The sequence below is a fragment of the Hippocampus comes genome, unplaced genomic scaffold (genome assembly GCF_001891065.2).
Source record: "Hippocampus comes isolate QL1 unplaced genomic scaffold, H_comes_QL1_v1.1 scaffold237, whole genome shotgun sequence".
NCBI lineage: Eukaryota > Metazoa > Chordata > Actinopteri > Syngnathiformes > Syngnathidae > Hippocampus > Hippocampus comes.
In genome coordinates, this window is record NW_017806159.1 from 171731 (window position 1) to 193094 (window position 21364).

The 21364-nt window shown below is 43.6% G+C and overlaps 3 protein-coding genes across 4 annotated transcripts in view; 2 read left to right on the forward strand and 1 right to left on the reverse strand.

Annotated features, from left to right (window-relative positions):
* The first annotated feature begins 28 nt into the window (after positions 1-28).
* Positions 29-13568, forward strand: bard1 (BRCA1 associated RING domain 1). 2 transcript variants are annotated; one of them, XM_019895469.1, is made up of 11 exons: positions 29-262; positions 460-516; positions 983-1131; positions 1599-2611; positions 2698-2778; positions 3727-3899; positions 6314-6440; positions 6523-6655; positions 7884-7976; positions 11064-11161; positions 12134-13568. In XM_019895469.1, exons 1-11 carry the CDS (start codon positions 171-173, stop codon positions 12467-12469), a joined length of 2352 nt encoding a protein of 783 aa, XP_019751028.1. In that variant the 5' UTR covers positions 29-170; the 3' UTR covers positions 12470-13568. The 2 variants fall into 2 exon arrangements, with proteins under 2 accessions (XP_019751028.1, XP_019751029.1); XM_019895470.1 differs by lacking the exons at positions 29-262; positions 460-516 and adding an exon at positions 553-746.
* Positions 13569-14245: 677 nt separating this feature from the next.
* The window catches only part of ikzf2 (IKAROS family zinc finger 2), a 67571-nt gene continuing 60452 nt past the window's right edge, over positions 14246-21364 (forward strand). The window contains exon 1 of the mRNA XM_019895473.1: positions 14246-14664. The gene's annotated coding sequence lies outside the window, so the exon portion shown is untranslated. The remainder of the gene's footprint in view (positions 14665-21364) is intronic.
* The window catches only part of vwc2l (von Willebrand factor C domain containing 2 like), a 14350-nt gene continuing 10433 nt past the window's right edge, over positions 17448-21364 (reverse strand). Inside the window, 1 exon segment of the mRNA XM_019895474.1 lies at positions 17448-18486. Coding sequence (XP_019751033.1) covers positions 18338-18486 — 149 coding nt within the window. The 3' untranslated portion in view covers positions 17448-18337.

The window sequence follows — 21364 nt, forward strand, 5'->3', positions numbered from 1 at the left end:
ACTTTTGGGCGTGCACCGGAAAGTACGTCATCGGTTTGGCCTACAGTGACGTCACTCAAACAGGCGGGAGATGCGAGTACCAGGAAATAAGTCGCTTTTTATTTGTTTATGTTAACACTGGGCGTACTTTTTGAAAACCGAAAAAACTTCGAGCATTTGATTTTACAGTCATGGATTCATCTTTCGAGGCGCCAACAAACGACTGGAAAAACACTAAAGAGGCGCTTGCCGACTTTCGACGTCTGCTTCTTTGTTCGAAATGGTAAATTCGGTTTAGTTGTTCCGAACGAAACGTCAACTCAGTTTGCAAAGATTCGGGTAATTTTACGACGTTATATTACGTCGGAATATGACATTTGCGATGCTATTTTCATGACGTTTTATAGGACTGTTGAAAGATCGAACAAGTGCATTTGAACGTAACGGCCAACCACATCTGCTGTTTTCCTCTTAATCCAGCTCGCAGTTACTGAGGGATCCTGTTTGTCTCGGGACATGTGAGCATATGCTATGCAGGTAACGTACCCATTACCTTGTGCACTGTCGGAATGCACACGTAGGTGTAAAACAGTTATGTCTCAAAAGACCTGACTGGCCTTGCCACTCGCGCGCATGCTGAGTGACTGACAGCCGTCACATGCTAACGACATGGAATGGAAGGCACTCGGCTCCATATGCCACAGCGGAACCAATGTAAATGTAAATGGAACTGCAATATGAGATGAGATGGGTTGTGTGTGTGCAAGGTGACGGAAGTTGTTCGTTCACGTAGCAGAATGCAGATGGATGTGTTTGATGCGTCTGAGCAAACGAGTGGCTTTCGATGCCATGCACACCTGTTTTTCTGTCATATATTTACCAATTAGCATCCCACACATAAGCGGTGTATAATAAATAGTCTTTTGTAATCATATTCTCCACCCAAATTACATTGAGCCCGAAAATGGATTTCAATGACTTTTGGGGTATGTTCATTTCATAGGTCGTGTGCAGGCCCACGGGCAGGTGATGGCTGTGTGGTTTGTCACAGCCCTTCCTGGGTGAAAGACATCAAAATTAACAGGCAGCTCAGCAGTGTCATACCACTCTTCTGTGACTTGGAGTCCATGTTGTACCCCGAAAAACAGGCAGGTAAATGTTGCTCAGCCGCAGACTAACTTTGTGATAACTCCTTTGTGATGGTGGCAGAGTCAAAACATTTACGCTATGACACGGTGAGTGGAGAGGTTCTATATTTTCCTGCAGCATCCCTTTAATGACTGTAATTATGCAATGCAATTCCATTACGGTAGGATCTGTCCACAGACTGTGAGGCGAGCATACAAACAAGTCAAACTCAATATTTGCTTTTTTTTTTCAACTTAGAAGTGGCACATCTGTGTTGATGCCAGTTTGTGTGCACTACAAGTCTGGCTTCATGTCCAGCTCCTCCTGAGCATATGAGACTCATTAACACATTCTGAAGTTCAAGTTTCTCCCGGGTAGTTAAAATTTTTGAAAATGCACAAATTTTAAGGTTGCATTTTCTTGTTATCAGGCAAACTGTTTTTTTTTTTTTCATTTTGAAAATTTTTTTTGTTTTCATTTTCAATGCACAGATTCCTCTGAGGTAATGCTGCCACAAAATGAGGGCACTATCTTTCAACGCAAGAGGAACTTCAAGATCTGGCTCAGCCCTCGTAGCCGTAAAATGCGTTGCACGGTGCAAGAAAATCCAAAAGTCTTCATACCTGAAAGCAAGTCTTTAGAAAAAGTGTCTGAAGCACAGCCTGGCCCTTCAACGGCCAAAGTCAGTGACCTGACAGTTTTCAACTTCACCTCATCCTCTCAAGACTCTGGCTCCTCTTCTCCAAAATCCGACACTAAAAAACAGAAGAGGAAAAATGAGAAAAACATTGGCGGCAGAAAGAAAACAAAGCGAAGAGCTTCGAGAAAACAGAGTCGACAGACAGTGAAGAAGAAGCTCGACGCGATAAACAAGCAATGGAGGATTATCGACGATCAAAATACCGTCGCCGAATCAGAGCAGCTTGGTGTAGATGTTGAAAGGACGTCTAACAAAAAGGTTTCCTTCGTTAGCCCCGATGGAGTATCTTACATGAATGCCCTTGAACCTGTGTCTAGCAGTAACACCTTGAGAGACGGATTCGCAGAAGGTGCTGTCACAGAACCTGAGAGCCCAACCCAGCTTTGTCAGAATGAATCCGACGGTCTCTGTGACACACTGCGCGCCTCTGACTCCACTCCACAAAAGATGCCTCGAAAACAGGCCGACCTTTCTTCCCCGGAGCGTTCCTCAAAACGCCAAAGACTGGAGGGAGAGGTTGCCACCCTGGAGACCACGCCAAAAAGGCCAACAACCTCTCCGGGCTGCTGCCGAAAGTCATTGAGTCACTTGTCTCCTGCTGCTATTCATTCTCCGTCTTTGCCCGACCCGCGGTGTAAAAAGACACCCCGAAAACATGGAGGAGAGAGTCCCTCGGTTCCATGTACGACGAGTCGGAAATCCCCCTCATCTCGTGCTTCGATGGGACACTCCAGCCCAGGCACCCCAACAGTCATGAAGAAGAACCACAAAGGAGAAACCCCGCTGCATTTAGCCGCTATAAAGGTAGGCTTTCTTCCTTTTTTTTTTTTTTCCATTTCACCGTCAGGTTTACAGCGTTTGGTTTATTAAATCTCGTTGGTGTTCTGCAGGGGGATGTAGAGGGCGTCAAGGGACTGCTGGACCAGGGAGCCGATCCCAACCTCAAGGATAACGCAGGATGGACACCTCTGGTAAGAGCAGTAACCTGCATGGAATGACTGAAAAACAGACAAGTACTGCTTTCCCCTTTTGCAGCAGTACGTTCCAGTAAACGACAAGTACGTCAATCTGTGTATTTATTTACATTTTGTCTGGATCCCCAAAGACAATATCCAGACTGGAACCACGGTCTAGTTGTGACCATCCCCAGTCTTGCTTCACCAGCCCACTTTGGGAGAGCTCATATATTCCGCGGCTGTCTCGTCTGCATGTAAACGAGAGAGGCGCAATCAGGCGCTTTCTTGAGCAATAAAAATTCAATCATTTCCACTTTCGTAATAGTGGCCCTTCACACCGCTATCAAGCCGAGGTTACATTTTGACAGTTTGTTGCTATTGCATTGCTACCAATGTGATGAATGTAGCTTTGCCGACATAGATGTAAATGTCCCAGAAGTCCATTTGCTGTCAGCCGTGACGTGCGACAACCATCTGTCTCCTTATAGATTTCATACATCTGTTCACATGTGCACTGTTTCATATGAACTGTTCACCTCCTTTAGTTAAGGTTCCATGTTTAGACTATTCATCTGAGACAAAAATATAGCACAGCTAGGCATGGATTCTGACCATGTGATCATATAACTGTGAGTAAAAATATTCTAGTGTCACGCTGTTAAAATTATAGCCGAACATATCATGCCAGTGACTCTCTGTGTCATCCCCCGACAGCCGTGTGTGCAGTGTCACTAGCGTCTAGCTCCCTCCCTCCTTCCTTGTGTGTAACTGCTCACCCCTCGCCACTCTGCTCATCGAGAAGGAGAAAAGCTTGCACGCTCGTTCAAGATGCAAAAATAATCTTTTGAAAATGTGAATGTATTGAACATAGATCATCTTAATATCCCTTCTGAGGGTTTTCCCTGCAATCTGTTGGCCGATTGCAGACTCCAAAGAAAATACCTTATGTTTCTTCCATTTCAGCACGAGGCGTGTAACCTGGGCCATCTGGTCGTCGTGGAGGCGCTCTTATCGAGAGGGGCCCTGTTGAACACTCCCGGCTATGAAAATGACTCTCCGCTTCATGACGCTGTGCGAAACGGGCACTTAGCCGTTGTCAAATTGCTGCTGCGTTTTGGCGCCTCGCAGAGTGTGCTGTAAGTTCTCTTTTTGGCTCTTTTATATCGGCCTTTGTTTCGACATGTAAGACATTATCACAATTTAAATACAAGTCACTAGCAGGCAGTTTTAACTGCGAAGGAAAAGGTGATTCGTCGAAACTCAGCGCTCGACGGCGCGAGGCCAGTTCAAGTAAAAAAGGCGAAATACATCGAGAATGAAACCAGGTTATTCACAGATAAGGACCAAGCGCAGGTGTGAACAGTGAAAATGTCCGAGCACGGTAATTTACCTGTATATGCCACAAAATGGTGGCTTTTTGCCGATTAGACAAGGATATGACTTGACTAAGCTCCGCCTCTAACTTCCAAAATGCTGCAAGATGCCACAAAATGTTGCCAAAGTAAAATTTTAATGTTAGACATGGCTTTGGCCTGAGCTCACAATGCAGAACAGGAGAGAGTTTTTTTTCCGCAAATTAGGAAATTGTGAGACAAATCAAGGTTTTCTTAGCTGTGTGGGTTGAATGCAGAGCATGTTTGCATGCATGTTTGCACTGAGGATTGAGCTATTCACAGATAAGGACCAAGCATATTTGACAATAAAGATGACCTTGACCTTAATTTTATCAGCGGTCGGCCCGGTGGTCCAGTGTTTAGCGCGTCGACCTCACAGTGCAGAGGTTGTGGGTTTGATCCTGGCTCCGGCCTTCCTGTGTGGAGTTTGCATGTTCTCCCCGTGCCTGCGTGGGTTTTCTCCGGGTACTCCAATTTCCTCCCATATTCCAAAAACATGCATGGCAGACTGATTGAACACTCCAAATTGTCCCTAGGCGTGTGTGAGCGTGGATGGTTGTTCGTCTCTGTGTGCCCTGCGATTGGCTGGCAACCGGTTCAGGGTGTCCCCCGCCTACTACCCGAAGACGGCTGGGATAGGCTCCAGCATGCCCCGCGACCCTTGTGAGGATAAAGAAAATGGATGGATGGGTAATTTTATCAGTTTTTTTTTTTTTTAAGCTGCCCCTATCAGTTGACAGTACTAGTTAAGCGGGATGATCAGAAGGTTGGACTGTGCTGCTTCTGCCAGCCCCGTACGATATTTATGCATCGGTCTTCTGATGTCGTTTCAATGGCAATTTATTTGTCTCATCGATTTGATGGCACTGCATTCCTGAGTCATACATTTTCTTTTCTTTAGCTTGTCTGTTTAAAAGCAAAAAAAAAAAAAAGAAAGAAATGCACCAAATGAGTCCCATATTTGAGCAAGATCAATACGCTGTATGTCCTTTCCACGTCCTCTCGTCGCACACGCATGCAGTCAGAAGAGGCAATTCAAGACCAATGTGCCAATGCAATCTCTAATGGAAGCTTTGGCATGCAGCTTTGGGTTTTGTAAATATGTTACTGCAGACGCTCACTGCGCTTCTGGGCAGTCGTGTTAAAGGACCAAATGGCGAAGCATTTGGTCCATCCTCACGAACCAATCTTACAATAGAAATGACTCTATTATAATATTTTCAGTTCCGCCATCTGGAATCTGTTCCATTCCCTTAAGTGTGTCTTTCTAAATCAAAGAGATGGGCTCTTTCTTCCGTGTGTGTTTTTTTTTTTTTTTCTTTTTGGGTGCAACCGCGACCATTTCCTTCCCTGACATTGACAAGTGTTGCCATAGAGCCACTTATGGCTTCCTTGCTCTTGTTTTCGTGAGCAATAGCTTGTGGAAGATTGCTCTTGACTGCCTTCCTCAGCCTTTTTTTTTTTTTCCTCTCAGTTTTCTTGTGCAGCTGCAAACATCGGTCTGTGTGGGTGTTTGTGTGCACGTCAAAATGTGTATTTGTAAATCTTGCTAAAGGTAAGAAGAAGCCAAATGAAACATTTTATGGACCACTGGACCTATTAATTGTCCCACAGTTTTTATCTTTGCTGATGCCCAATTTTTCAAAGACAACCAGCTGGGCTTGGTCCTCCCAATGGGATTTTTTTTTTTTTTTTTTTTCTTTTTTTTTTTTTTTTATTCCCCGCTCTGTTGTCTTCAGATAACACCTGCCTTCTTAGTAGACAAGTATTGATAAGACAACTCGATTGAATTCCGACACAGCGGACTGAAGAGAAACTGCTGCGATGGGCAAAACCTTACTTTGTGGTCCTTTACATAGCGTGGCCTCAGTCAAGTGCATACTGTACATTTTACCAGTGCTCAGTGATCCAAAATACCAGTCACAGCTACTGCAAAAAATATATTAAGAGTGCAAGAGTTTTTTTTTTTTTTTTTTTAACTTTCTCAGGAGCTTTCAAGTCTTTTAATCAACCATGAACCTTGCCTAATGTGTTACAGCGTATGACTGGCCCCAGCACTCTTGTTCTGTAGATTGTCTTCGTCGTAGTAAATCTTCTAATTATGCGTGCGCCGTGCGATCTCTGAATAGTCGTTACATTTTGAAACATCTTCATAGTAATCTTCACGGCAAGCGGCCTGCAGACTACGCTGAAAGTCGGGAGATGCTGGAGGTGTTCCGGGAGGTGTCTGAGGGAGCCCAAAATGCCAGCGCATCTTTGAACAGCCCGGCCAGTCTCTCTGTTGTATGTCTACTTTTTATTATTTTTTTTTTCCGCTGAAATCTAAGTGAGAAGTCTAAGTTCTAAAATGTTTGTCCTCGCACAGGTGGACAATTGTGCAAAGCCAGAAGAAACGCTTTTGTTTCTGTCAAGCAAGCTGTCGCAAACAGAGCAGCATCAGTTCGCGAAGCTGAGTCGCCTTTTGGATGGAAGGATCGCAGATGCCTTTACTTCTTCAGGTTAGCGTCTTTGTACTGGAGACTAAAATCTGATTTTGATTTTCGTTCCCTTGAGACAAATATTGCAGTCGACGTGCACAGGGTTTCACTCACGTTTTTACCCTCTGAAAAATGAGAGGTTTTCTGTGCTTGGAACATAGTTGATTATCACGACCGCAAAGCTATTTTGTGGAGCAGGTCTGTGGAAAACCCATTGGTGCATTTTAAAAATTGCTTCTAATCAACACAAACAAACAGGCTCTTGGTTTATTTTTTTGCCCTCCGACTGAAGGAGAAAGAAAACTTTTAACTTGTAAGACTTTTAATTTGAAGAAGCTGGCCAGACACGTTATGCTAACATTCCAGATTTTTCAAACATCTTGACATATCCAAACGGAACTGCCCGCCCGCCGCCTCCTTTGGCTTTTAAATATTGTTTATGAGCATCTACTGTACACTTGCCAGCACATCAAAATTATTGCCTATAAAATTGCTCACCGTTGATCACCGTCGCTCTTAATTTATTCCCATTAATACCGTTTCAAACGCCGTTTAGTCAAGGATTTCCTGCACGTATTGCAAAGTCAACGCGGTTCGCGCTATCGCTGAAACGCAGGCGTAATTAAAGTGTTGTGATGGCTCCTTCCATCATCTTAGTGTATTGCCTGTGAGAAATGACAGAAAGCAAGTCCTATTGAAATTTGTCCACATTAAACCTTTGGAGGTCTTTTTTTTTTTCCTCCCCAAAGGATTTTTACTCAAATTGAAAGGCGACAAATCAACAGCGAGTGCAGCATGTGATAGGTTTTGCCCTCCAGGTGTAATTGGTCGGGCTTCGCTCTAAGCATCGCTGATGTGAGAAGTACAAGCAATAAGCTTGAGTTAAAATTTGGACTGCCCTCTAATCACATTTTCTGATTGCCTTCAGGCCGTCTTGTAAATCATTCAGAACCAGAGATGGATGTGGAAGCCAAAACAATCACAATGATGCAAGGTTTCTTTCGAGAAATGATCGCTTAGACAGGAGAAGGCAAGAAATAGTCAATCCGGAAAAAATAGGGTCCACTTTCAGAAAATTAAGGCATGCAGTTTCTATTATTTCATTTTTTTTTTTTATTCATAAATGTTTATAGTGGTCAGTTATACTTTTTAACATTGACGTTCCCCAACTCAATGTAGACTCATATCCACCCCGATGGTCCCATCGGGCTGCTAACGTGATGTTTTTATGCGTCTTGTCGTCTCCCAGTGAGCCACGTTGTGGTGCCTGAAGGACCGATGCCGAGCACTTACTCCGCTCTACTGGGACTTCTTGCAGGCTGCTGGATTGTAAAATACAGTTGTGAGTAAAAGTCTCATCATGTTGAGTAGCTCCCCATTGATATTTTGAAGCTCATGACAACGACCATGGTCGGAACTTTGCTAAATTCTTCATGGAGTCTCATTCGGACGGATGTTATCCCAGCTATTGTGAATTGAAATGAAATGCCATTTTCCAAGCGGTAACCGTAAGGAAGGGTTTCCGTGCACGGCAAGTTGTCGTAAAAGCTCAACTGTGAAATAATTTTAGACAATCCCAAATGAGCACACTGTTAAATCTGCAAAAATAATCTTGCCAATTTCAGAGGCACTTTAGAAATCGAAAAATGTACGTATTTTCCTTGGACTTTGGAAAACACTTAGGACCACTTTTCTGTGAGCAATTTTCAGGTGCCTTGTCCCTGTCTAAATATTAAACTTGTCTGATCTGCCACATCGGGCTAGAGTCCGACTGTGACACATTGTGAGGAATCAACACGGCGCAGGTTTTCAAGACTACTGGCAAAAATTCTTCTTAGCCTCTTTTCGGAGTTTGACATTTACAAGATTGGCCAGCAAGCCTTGCATCATGACTGCATATTACAAGGGGGGGGGGGGGGCAACATGCTGACTGTCACTGTCATAGCGTCACTCTTGAATGCTGGATCCATCGGTGTCATTTCTTGACCATGTCAGTCTAGAGTAGCGTGGCCACTTGGATTCTTTTCCACAAGGGGAGCCGTTTTGAGCTGCAATTCCTATCTTAACGTGTCACTTTGTACAATACGATGTACCAGGAGAAAGTGAGAGAGAAAAAAAAAAGAAAACCCTTTTTTCATTCCCACCGGCTGAGCAGCCGGCACAGCTCGTCGCCCCCATGACAGTCACAATGACGTGCTATCCGTTTTTTGTCCACGTCCTCCCTCACATAAGGCAGCGCAGCTGTCATCGCCACCTGTCTTTGTACGCCACCGCCGTCAACCAGGCCGAGCCCCCGTGTGCCTCTTTGGATTCCAGAGCAACACCTCAAAATAGAGTTCAGTTGGAAACTGTCACGGTGCTCATTAAACGAACGCTCTCGATTGTAGAACAAAAGCTCTTGCCAGACAGAACTTGGCCAGTCTATATTTGATACAGTCTGAAACTCATAGGTCAACGCCGACAAAACCAAGCTGTAGAATAACCATGGAGACTGTTTGTGATGCATCTCTTCTCTGAGCGACCAGGTCAGACCATGTCTAATGACACGGCTTCTTGTATTTTTCTTCGTGGTTATTTCTGCGATAAAATCACTTTAAGTTTGAGGTGAGAGAGAAGTAATGGCTCCTTAGATGCGTCACAATTCAGCGTTCGGTGTTGGTAGCAGCAATTAGCTAAAGTACTAATTACTCCGGCGCATTTAGTGCCGTTATCTGGAGCAATTAACCACAGCGTGTGTCTGCTGGAGCCTGTTTGACACGTGCTAAATGAAAGTGCGCGGCATACGCTCATTGGTATGCACAATATGAAAATACAGCCAAGTCCTAACGCTATCTGCTAACACGTGCATTGGAGATTAGCTCAGAGAGGCTCTTAGATAGGAAACAGTTGTGAAATTTGATTTCGTTTCTTAAATATAATGCAGGTCTACTCAAATGACTTTGTGGACTCGCGTTACCGACATGGAAACGAGCGATCAAAAACACAAAAGGTAAAGACGGTGGGAACCCAACCTAGACTACAGTGAAACTCCTCTACAACGAAATCATGTTTGCAGCAAGAAATTTTTCACAACAGCGGGTTTTTCACTGTAGCAAATTTGATCTCAGATGTAAGCACACACACACCCACACACACAAACGTATGTGTACACGCACACACAAACGTTTGTGTACTCTATTTTTATTCCAATAGTACATAAGTATGAGCACACACTTATTTGACACTTCATATTGTCAGTGTAGAAAGAAAAAAAGGGAAAGAAATTGCAAAATTTACGATCAGCATTCACTTTCACTTACATCAATTTCTTGGAAAATGTCTTTTATTTTGCTTGCTCCGTCTTTCATTTTGATCACTTTTACCCTCTCTTCCAGCATCAGAGCTCTTCTTGTCTTAGCTGCTTGACATCAAAAGGTCCGTTTTGTAGCCATTTTAGCAATGCAACGTCCATCCTCGTCTGAATCTAACAATAACAAATACTTCCTGGCCTTCGAGAGCTAACTATGGCCATCGAGGACTACGAAGCGTCCCGTGGGTGTTTTTAGCATGATAAAAAGTAAAGTAAATGTCCGTCGAGCCATAAGCAATTTACTCTGAGCAGCTAATCGGATGCTACGGATCTAGCTTCAGTATCTACACACATAGACAGTGAGGTCTATGTGGCCTCTTGGCCAATCGGAGGCCAGGATGATGCTCGGTAAGCCAATAGCAGAGCAGCTATGAGTATGTTGAGCCCAGGAAACTCGCAGCTGTGACCGAAATAAACATCGTTCACTATGTAAACCAGTGTGGTGGTTGCTGTTGCCTTTTTTCGAACGAAGCAGTAGAGGTCGCTGTTGGATAAGACTTCGTTGTAGTGAATGTCTTCGCGAGGCTGGAGCAGACAAAATGATTTCGTATAACGCAACAGGGGGTTTTTCGTCGTATGGGGGGCAGGAGAATGGCAATTGTGTTAATGCATGAAGATTTTTTCACATAAGGGGGTATTTTCGCCCATGCAGGTTTCGTTCTAGAGGAGTTTCACTGTACTCTGTTACTATCCGATGACTGGATGTCATCCTGACTATTAACACAAAGGTAACGACCAACTGAAATGGTGAGCATGAGTCATTAGCTCCCGATTTAGGCTAGCAAGTAGGAAAATGAACGTATGGCTGCTCAGACTTTTATTTTACGTGCTTACTTGCAGTTTAATTAACAGGAAGCTGGCTGTCACAAAGCTCAAATTTAACTCCGAGGAGACAGAAAAAAAAAAGTGTGAGATACATACAAGGGCTGCGTCATTAACTTGATCATGCTGTCGGCATATATATATGTCAAGCAAATGCCGTTTTGCCAGACTTCCAACTCATAAACCACATTAGCTTTGTCGTGCCACTCTTTCAAGTCAACATAATTAGCGGCGGCTTTGATTTTTCGTTGATGCTAGGGGTGGAGGCATGTCTGCAGGCGGGCAAGCGGATGCCAGAAAGCGAGCACGAAGCGGGCGAAGGCGCCCAACGGAGTCGCGTCAACCGACTCAGCTTGGTAAATAAGACACAGACACGCATTGCACAAGTATTGGTGACCTGGACCGACTGTATTGGTTTGTTTGGGTATTTTTTTTTTTTTTTTTCCATTTGGACAGTACTGGCACATTAATCAACACAAGAATGAAAAGATATTGCACCGGACTTAGCATAAATACTAGTTTTCAGCCGTAGTCCCAAGGCAGGTTTCTAAAATAGCACAGTGAGACACATAAAGGTTTAAAACCACAATGACAGAAATCCATTCATCCATTTTCCGATCCGCTTTGTCATCACAAGGGTACGGGCGGTGCTGGAGGCTGTCCCAGTCGTCTTTGGGCAGTAGGCGGGGGACACCCTGAACCGGTTGCCAGCTAATCATACCTAGGGACAATTCGGAGTGTTCAATCAATCCGCCATGCACGTTTTTTGGGGAATTTGGGAGGAAACCGGAGTACCCGGAGAAAACCCCACGCAGGCCCGGAGAGAACTATGACAGAAATAAGAACTACGAAATAGGTACTAGAAACAAACAAAAGAAAAGGACTGCAATTGTAGACATCTGTTTTGGGACAAATGTTAACAGCATGACTGAAAATGTAGACAATTATGATTTAAAAAAAAAAAAAAACTGAACCAGTGCAAATCTTCCAAATGTTTTCTTTGTGGAATATCATCGGCCTACAGGATCCTTATGTGTAGGTTTATATTTGTGCTCATATTATGATGGTATATTCATAATTCTGACCCCAAAAAATTATTCAGGTTGGCGCCAATAGTCCTTTGGACTCGCTTAAGCAAATTTTTCCATGCAAATGGGGAAATGTGCCTGTTTTACTGTTTAATAAACGAAAGCTCCAAAAGTGCCATAAATGTGCCTGTAAAAAAAAACAAACATTCAAATAAAAAATAAAATAAAAAGTAGTTTTAAAACTCTCTCTGTCAAAGCAAGCACTTGAAACCATTTCCTCTTACTCCGTGTCACTTGTAGCTCCCGCCGCTGTTCGACGGCTGCTTCTTCTTCCTCTTGGGCTCTTTTAAGTCGCCCAGAAAAGATGAGCTGGCCAAGCTGCTCCGCGACGGAGGAGGTCAGCTGCTGAGTCGGCGACCCAAACCCGACAGCGATGTCACTCAAACCCTCAGCGCTGCCGCCTACCACGCTTTGCCGGGATCCGACCAGGCCCTCTGCACTCAGTACATCATCTTTGACCGCCAGGGTCCTCACAGGCCCGCGGTGGTTCGGAGGGGCAAAGTGTGGTCTGCCCCTTCCACCTGGATCATCGACTGTATCACATCTTTCCGACTTCTCCCTGTACCAAACCTTTAATCGCCGTCAGGAGTTTTGACACCGGCTTTTGCCTCTCCTGTTGGTCGTTTCATTCATGCCTTTTGAATGTCTGTTGAAACGAAATGATCCACTATTAATCATGGAGTTCTGAAAGGAAGAGTAAATGATGTTTGATTTCATGCAATCAAAACATAAGTCTGCCCTTGAAAGTGTGGGAACCAACACACTGTTGAGTCGACGTGAGAGGTAAATATTCCCTCCGCTCATTTTCACAATATCACACTAAATGGGCAGGTGTGAGTAGATGAAAAAAATGTGCTTGCAGACCTCTGTTGATCACAAATCAGGATTTGTGCTTGTGAATATTGAACAGGCTGAACACGTATGACTTGATTTTCCAAGATGCCCTCACACGACAATAAATGCCTCACGATCCTCTTTTAGAGACATCTGACAATCTGTGCTCACAGTAGGCCTGATTATCAACGTGTATTTTCTGTGCTCTGCTCGAAGAAATTGACTTCGAGCTCATTTTAGCTGACAAAACAAATTGAAAGGCTTTTTGACTACCAGGAGCTACGCCTGCATTTATGACGTGGCTTTTTTTTTTTTTTTTTTAATGAGTTTATTATTTTTTTGACAGGTACAGGACAGTATGGGGCAGAGATCAATTTAAAAACAAACCAACAGCACCATACAGAATGGAGGTCGTGGAGAGGTCAATTGTGGGGAGTCGGCAGTTTTGGAGGTTGAGTTGTTTCCGCTAAAGGTGGATTTGGTTCATGGAAATTGTGGATGTCAGAGGTCTCCGCTATAGAGACATATTTTCTGTTGTAGAAGGTTGTGGCTATTAAGAATTCTCGTAGCCCGAAGATTCTAAACAGATGTTGACCTCAAGTGTATTTTGTTGGTTTTGTCATCACAAAATATGCAACGCATTCCTTGTGTCTGTCTTGCAAACTGAACAGTAGCTTTGAGCAACTCCTGATTTAACCAGGAAAAGATAATGAAAAATCTTTTTCAAAATGCAAGTGCAAAGTCTCTGAGTGTGCTTTGTTACCCTAAATTGGATGTTATAAAAATGCAGATGAACTGCTGCGGCAACGCATGAGGAGAATAAACAATCGTTTTGTTAGAAGGCTGTGTATTGTGAATACAATAAGGATGTGTAAATTGTATTCAAGAGCTACCGGGCAGCTATTACAATGCACCTAACTGCTATTGATTCCTTTGTGCTTGCTAAAATTTCAGTCCTCGTCCATGCCAAGCTGCAGGAGGCTGTTAAAACGATAAGAGGCAAGGAAGCGCTTCTAATGAAGCCACACTTTATGTCCCGGAACTCACAAAAACATGCATATTTGCTCACATCACTCTTCTCCCGCCTCCCATCGAAAGACACTTGATTATTTTTTTAACGTGAAAAGGTGAGGTCATACTTTGGAAGGCTGAGTTTAAATGAAAAATTGGTACACAGAACAACGCTGCGCTTTTGTGTGAATGCCGAGGGAAAAGTATGCACTGCTGGTTGCCTGGAAAATACTTGTAATTTGTCATAAATTTGCCTCCTATTAATGGCCCATTTACAGCATTACAGTCTCTTAACAGACTACAGCAAATGAAATGTTGCGGAGCGCACTCTGCAGAGGTCCAAGAAGTGGTGTAAAGTATTACATTGGGCTGAACTCTCAACACACACGCAAAGATGCACACTTGTTATTATTACACCTATTATTTGTCTGCAAATTTGTTCATAAATCTGTGTTAGTAAGCATTTTTATTTGCCGAGAAACTTCATTCACTTCAAAGTTGTGATATCGACATACTGTGAGATTCTCGTCCGGACTCGACATTATTGACTCACATTTGACTCCGACTCATTGGCATTTGACTCGGACTTGTTTCGGATTCGGCCATGGATTCCTGAAAATTAACATCATTCAAAAGAAACTTTTAGTTGTTTAGATGATCAAAACTTGGTTAACCCCACGTCCGGCTTTCCTGAGACCAAGCCAATCTGTTCGATTTGTGAACCTGTTCTAACAAACCGGATTCAAACGACCGGGATCGTTCTCGGGCCCGCGCAAAGCTCGCTGATGAGCTCATCTTTCGAATCAGGTGTGTTGACACGGTGACATGGAAAACACGCAGTCTTTTGTTTTCAGTCATGTCGGCCAATAATAAAAAACGTTTGTGACACAGACTGCACCACGTCGAAGAAGCACCACATAAAAAAGGTAAGCTGCCGCCCGCCGGTATTATCAGAGGCAAGCTCCATGTCTTCACGTTTTTTGGATTTAAATTAGGGAAAGAAAATGACACGTTTCTCTCACCCTTTCGCCCTGGCTGCTCGGTCACATTAAATTTTCGAAGGGGGGTCTGAATACTGCACTGTGTTCTTAACTTGGCAGCAGCAGCAAACCCTGCCGCAGCGATATTCATTCATAAACTGAGTTCGGCGATGTTTTGTAGCCGCCTCTCACTGCTCGGTGCGGTTTGCTTCTCCCCTAATGCCCACCCACGAGGTCGACAACCATTGATAAAGCAATGTTGTTTTTGGATGTTCATCTGCACACGCGATTAATAAAGCCAAGGGTTCAAATGCCATCTCGGAAGAATGTTGAGCATGATGATATGTCTCTAATTTTGCGGACGCCAGGATAGTTTGGTCAATCGAGAGCAATTAATTGCCTGATTGTATTATTTCGTTGCAACCGAGGTTGAATCGTGTGCAGTACTCGGTTGCAACCAGCAGAGGAGCTGTTTAGTCAGTTGCAACGCGCTGGTGGCCTGACAAAACAAACTTTCACATAGATTTAAAAGTACCGGTAACATTCAGTTAATTACAAACAACGGTGTCTTTTTACTCTACTTGTACTTATTTTACCGATGCTGCACTTTCCTTGATAGCTAATATCATCTGCAGAATAGAACTGATTATATGTCCTTAGTCAATCATATACTCCTCTGCTGTTCTTTAGTGTTACATTTGCTGATCTCAATATATGATTCCATCCATCACGGCTAATGAAAGGATGTTGACAATTTGAACTGTGTATTTGATAACAACTCGTACAGGCTTCAAGCAACGAACGGTAGAAAACGGTTGCTTATTTATGTTGAAGCCTTTTGTGCCGTTGCATGAAGTCGAAGAGCAACCTTGATTTATCCTTTCGAGAGCTAAAAGGCATCCGTGGTGAGAGCGATGTCACCCAGCTTTTTTCTTTTCATTCAGCGCTCACAGTTCTGTCTTTTTCTTGCCGCCCTGTAGAGTAATTCCAAATTGTGTATCAGCACATGCATGTGGACTGAATTCTAATAAGGCTGCTGCGGTATGTATATAATGAAGATAAATACCTGTTTTATCGTTTTAAAATGTCTGCAGCACTATGATCGTGATTGATAAACCAAAGGCGTCTACGTACCTCAAGCCAGACAGATGGGTCTGTCTTTCCACATAGAAAGACACTAAATCACCACCCCTTAATAATGGATTTGACCATAGTTCAGTTTCTGTGCCCATTTTTTTTTTCCCAGCATCAGTCAACTGCTGCGGCTTGACGCTCTGTACAACCCCATCATAAGGCCTTTATCAGATGTTCATTTCTATTTAATTACGGGGTGCCTGGCGCTGCCATTAAGCGGCCCATCCATCAGCACCCAGGTAAGGCCCGAAAAGGTTAACAGGAAGAAATTATCTGGATGAAAGGAGAGACAAAAAATAAAATAAAAAAAATCACAGGTGAAATATGAAAAATCGGGTTGTGGGCCTTATCTGAACTCGGATTTCATGAAATACAATAGTCTAGCCACCCAATTTTTTTTTTTTTTTGAAACGGTAAATAGAATGATAAATAGGGTTGAATTTAGCAGCCGAAGAAAGGGGGGAAAAAAAGAAATGTGCACACAACCTTTTAGAGGCGCGAATGAATTGAATGTTGTTTTGCATCTGGAAAAAAAAAAAATCGATCTCTCCGTTACCCTCCATGAATTCCAAAGTCGTCTGGTGACAGATGCACAAACAAAGGCTAATAAGTTGCTCCCTGAAGTGTGTTTGATTTTTGTTTAAAGTATCCTCTTGGTGGATGTTTTGAGCTCTGCTCAGTGACATTTTTGCTATCATCAGTGTAGCATTGCTAAAACATCAACTCTGACGGTGCACTTTGACAGTACGCTACCAAGATAACACTGCATGCTTTTCTTTAACTCCAGCCGACAGCACACCGCATCGGCGCTATTGAAGCGGAATGTGGAGACAATATTTAGCAATTTGGAGGAACAGTGCAATTTCACTCCATAAAGGAACTGAGTGCGAGTGCTTCCTCATGATGACAATATGCATGTTGATTCTGCTTAAAAGCATTTGTAGATTCCCTCTTTTGTCTGCTAGCTCTGCACGCAGGCTGCACAAGTGCCAAGCACCCAGCTGGATGATTTAAAACGCTGAAAACGGCTCAGTTATGGCAAATGTAAGCAGGCTGCTCTTGCCACACGAATGATTTGTTTTCAAGTGAAAATATTGGTTTTGTGCTCATATTTGGATGAGAAGGAAGGATATAAGAAAAGAGACCAGCCCACAATTTATGGGGAGTATCCCGATAATCGATTTGGAGTATGGACAGCAAACCATAGCAAGCAAACAACATGGCTGAGAAGTCATTGTTTATCATACCATCCACAGTCACATGTGCATGTGTGCGCATTAACCGGTCGAAGCCAAAATGCCAGGGCCATTTTTTTTTTTTTTTTGGTGCAAATCCAGCCCTAATTCTGACAATAATTTTTTGTGATGAAACTAGAATCGGGGGGGGGGGGGATGCCTAAGGATCCTATCAAGTATCAAGTACAACTTTATTGTCAAATGTGCTGTATGTTGCACATACAGCACAGATGAAATTTTTTCCCTCTCACAACATACAACAAGAGGAGCCGCTGCGGGTGCCCGGGCCGCCAGAATAAAGTTTGATGAGTGAGTGTCAAAATTCCATCATGAATTTCAGACCAATCTCAAGACCTGACCTATATTGTCGGGGTTTTATTTATACATATTTGTCACAGTATATATTATTCACCAAAATATTTCATTGATGATCACCCAAAAAAAAAAAAAAGAGCCAATTTCAGTCGATGTAGATCAGGAAGAGACATAAACACAATCACAGACACAATCAAATGTCTCTAATGATGGCGTTGGTGTGTCAAAACATTGACTATTTCATTGTTGGTGAAACTTGTATTGTTGCTTCACATCAACAGTTCTCATCTTGCCGTATCTATAGGTTCACCGTTGTACGTTTTTGCAACTTTATTCCCCAAAAATTACAACTTCAATACTCTTTTGTGATTTGGTGCAGCACCAATTGGTGAATTCATATCACAAATGTTTATAAAAGACCCAAATAAAATGTGATGTGCATCTTGTAAATGAGCTTTTACGGTCAAGAGGTGACACTCGGTGCTTTCACGTGTTAACCCTCATGAGACCCCCCCCCCCAGCCCACCACCACCCTAAAAAAAAAATACTTGCACAGACAAGTGTGCTTACAGCTCTTTCGCCACCTGTTAAGTTGTGTCAGACAGGACCAACAAAAACGATCACTATGATTCATTCCCATTACCCACGTGAAGAAAATCTCAAGTGTTGACAGCAGCAAGTTAAGCAAGTCAAAATCTGCAAGTATGCGTGACAAGATGTGAGGGGTTGGGGGGGCCGGCGGAGGACGCCAGTTCCTCAATCATCATCAGCGGCACCATCATCAACTCAGTAATCGCACGATGCTTGTGTCTCGCTGGTGCATTGTACTGCATTCCGCATCAGGTGGTTTCAGAGTTGTGTTCCTGCCCCGTCGATCCGATAAAATGGCGCAGTAGGTCGGCAGGGCCTGACCGCCCGCCCCCACCAGTGTCGCTCTATGATGACTGAGCGTTGAGGCACTCGCGCCGCAAGCACTGCGCCGGTTTCCACCAATCCCCAGTGTGGCAGCGGCAGATGGTGCAGTCGTCCACTTTGACTTCGATTCCGGCCGGGATGATGGTCGATCCAGCGAAGCAATTTGGACCTGCCACATGCGAAAGCAGAAGAAAGCGGGAATGAGAGCGACAAGAAGGGCAGGAAGCTTCTCCTGTTGCAGGGCTGGCCAGGAGACGCATAAAGCTGCAGTTGGGAGAGTCGGAGCAGACTATTTTCATAGGCGCGCGACGACGGGCTGTTTTTGTTTTTTTTTTGCGCGACGCTTAAGCTCTTTTGTTCGTCTCCCCTTCTCCCTGGACATAGAGCGCTTTGCATCCTAATGCGGCGCGAGCATGGTCCAGTGCCAGCCGTTGGCTTCGGCATTGCACAGTGGCTCAAGTACAGAAGGACGAGGGTGAAAAGCCGCTTGGGGGAGACTTGCGGTTATAAGGAGGATGGCGTTCAACATATCGGATGTGTCACAAGGAGGAGGCCGTGTGGTTCGCCACAGCGATGCGCGCAAGTGTTCTTGTGCGGCCGTGCAACTCATTCACGTCAATACTTTTCTCGCTTATTTAAGATGATTGGCTACAGAAGAACCAGCGGGCGGGTGCCATGAATCCTGCCCAGTTTTAATGATTTCACTCAATCATTCAGCCGTTAAAAAAAGCGTGACGGTGACTTTGAATTGGTCTTTAAATCAGTCCATGAAATGTTCCACCTTAGGCTTCCCCTGAGTGGCCACAGGCAGAAGTGGCGTCCCATAATTCTTCGACGCACAGTAGCTTTCATTACAAGTACTGATGAATGTCTTCATATCAACATGACTCGAATACAACGAAGATGTATATATTTTTTATTTATAGTTTTGAAAGTCAAATGTCATCATGAGCCCCCTTTTAGAAATACGCAGCCTCGTTTTCTACACGTCATTTAAAAAAAAATCGGATCTGGCTACTTGAAGGTGAAACAAACCCTGCTTGCTGTACAAAACAAAACGTTTTTTCTGAGAGTGACATTGTGAGAAGCTGTGCATGAAATTCATTCATTGCATCTAATGGGATTTTCTCCAAACCTTAAGGGAGGATAATACAGGTGGATGTTTTGTTCTCCCAGTCCCAGATGTTTGTGGAAGCAGTACGGCCTTTATTATAGCCCTCCCTGCACACTCGCACGGGTCGGCCACTCTCGTTGAGATTTATTTTGCCGCCCCAGCTCGATCCGGAGCCCTCGAGGGAGCGTAGAAATGACAAGCCTAGCCTTAAATGCCATGGGTTGTCACTGTGTCCTTTCAGGATGGATTATCTCTCTCCAAGAAGTGTCTGTAGGCCTGCTACGGTGTGCGCTAAGTCACAGCATGTAGTCAACAGAAAGACAAAGCGGAGGAAGCGGATGACAGAAAGAAGAAAGTATGTGAACGAAAATGTGAGTCGGTGTTGAGAAGGTCATTTATTAAAAGCCTTCAATTTACTTCCTCAGTGCAGTGGTACTTCTACTGAAGAACGTCTCTTCATACGAAATTTTCAAGTTACCGCAACATCTCAACAAAAGTATTGCCTCGTCTTACGAAAGAAATTTCAAGATACGAAAGTTAAAATAGAGTATGGCATGCTACTCGCAGCTCAGAGTTTCCTGAACGCAACATATTTATAGCTGCTCTGCCATTGGCTATTACCGAGCATCATGCTGGCATCCCATTGGCTAAGAGGGACCTCTACCAAATGGGTGTGTAGATAGATGAATAAGTGTAGATGCAGTGTCCTCGTCATTTGCACATCGGGCCATGAGGTGTTCCGATAGTTTTACGTCAATGTGAATCACCCAGAAAAAGTGTTCAGCAGTCGGGCGATCGCTCACTATGCTGATGTTCGCCTTGGACATTTTCGAAGGATTGTTAAAAGCCGACAAAAGCAAACGTCCTTGGATCAGTTCTTTACAAAACGCCAGGCAAAAACCACTTCTGAGAGAGAACATGAACTAAAGAGGGCAAAAAGCGATGAGGACGCAGTTAAGTTAAATGACCATGATTTTTATTCTTTATTCTTTGTTTTTTGTATTGTGCACAACTCTCATTTATTGTGCACTAATCTAATTGTTTTGATATTTGGTTGCATTTTTTTTACTTTAGGAAATATTTACGCCTGAATTTTGGTGGAGGCTTGGAACGAATTAGGGCATTTACATGGAAAACGCGTCTCTACTTACAAAATGTTCTAGCTAAGAAATTTCTTCCAGAACCAATTAATTTCGCAAGTAGAGGTACCACTGTATGTGTATTGTTGTCAGCCCAATACTGGAACCAAGAAATAGGACAGCTCCAGAATTTCTGTTTACGGTTATTTATGTTCGTCTTTTGCATATAATGATTTTTTTTTTTTTTTTTGCGATGATCCTAATAATTATCGTTAATAATGCCCAAGAACCCGTGAAAGTGATCTTCAGGCAATTGAGTCATGAGAGCATAGAGTGACACGACCTTGGTTCAGTCTCAGTTTGGTGTCTTGTGTGTGTGGGTGTGTGTCGGTGTGTGTATACACACACCCACACAAACACACACACACTCTCACACAGTGCCTCCATATGCTCCGTAAAAGTGAAATCTAGTTTGTTTTGGTGACGTGTTAAAATGGCGTACCCACCACAGAGAACCTATTAATGAATGAATTTTCCTAATAACTCAGAATCAACAACTGAATAATGAGTTCCTGGCAAAAAAAAAAAAAAGCATGAATCTTAATGAGCGACATTGCAGAGCCCTCGAGGGCATTCAGCACTTGGCAATGAAAGTAAGCCGGCTAGAAGTTTTAAATGACGTTTTGAGGAAAGCAACGGCAAAATACTTTGGTAGTGCGCCGGACTGATTATCAGGTCAAAGAGACTGTCAAGTGGCACTGTTTCAGCCCCGGGGAGGGGGGGGGGGGGTTATTATCCTCTTTCTCGAGGGATTGACATACTCTATTACCACGCAAGGGTCATTTCATCAGGAC

Excerpts from the sequence above, each read along its gene's own strand:
- bard1 (XM_019895469.1), top strand. The coding sequence starts at position 171 with ATGGATTCATCTTTCGAGGCGCCAACAAACGACTGGAAAAACACTAAA. Across the intron at positions 1,132-1,598 it reads GTACCCCGAAAAACAGGCAG|ATTCCTCTGAGGTAATGCTG; the intron begins GTAAATGTTGCT and ends TTCAATGCACAG. Across the intron at positions 11,162-12,133 it reads GCGTCAACCGACTCAGCTTG|CTCCCGCCGCTGTTCGACGG; the intron begins GTAAATAAGACA and ends TGTCACTTGTAG.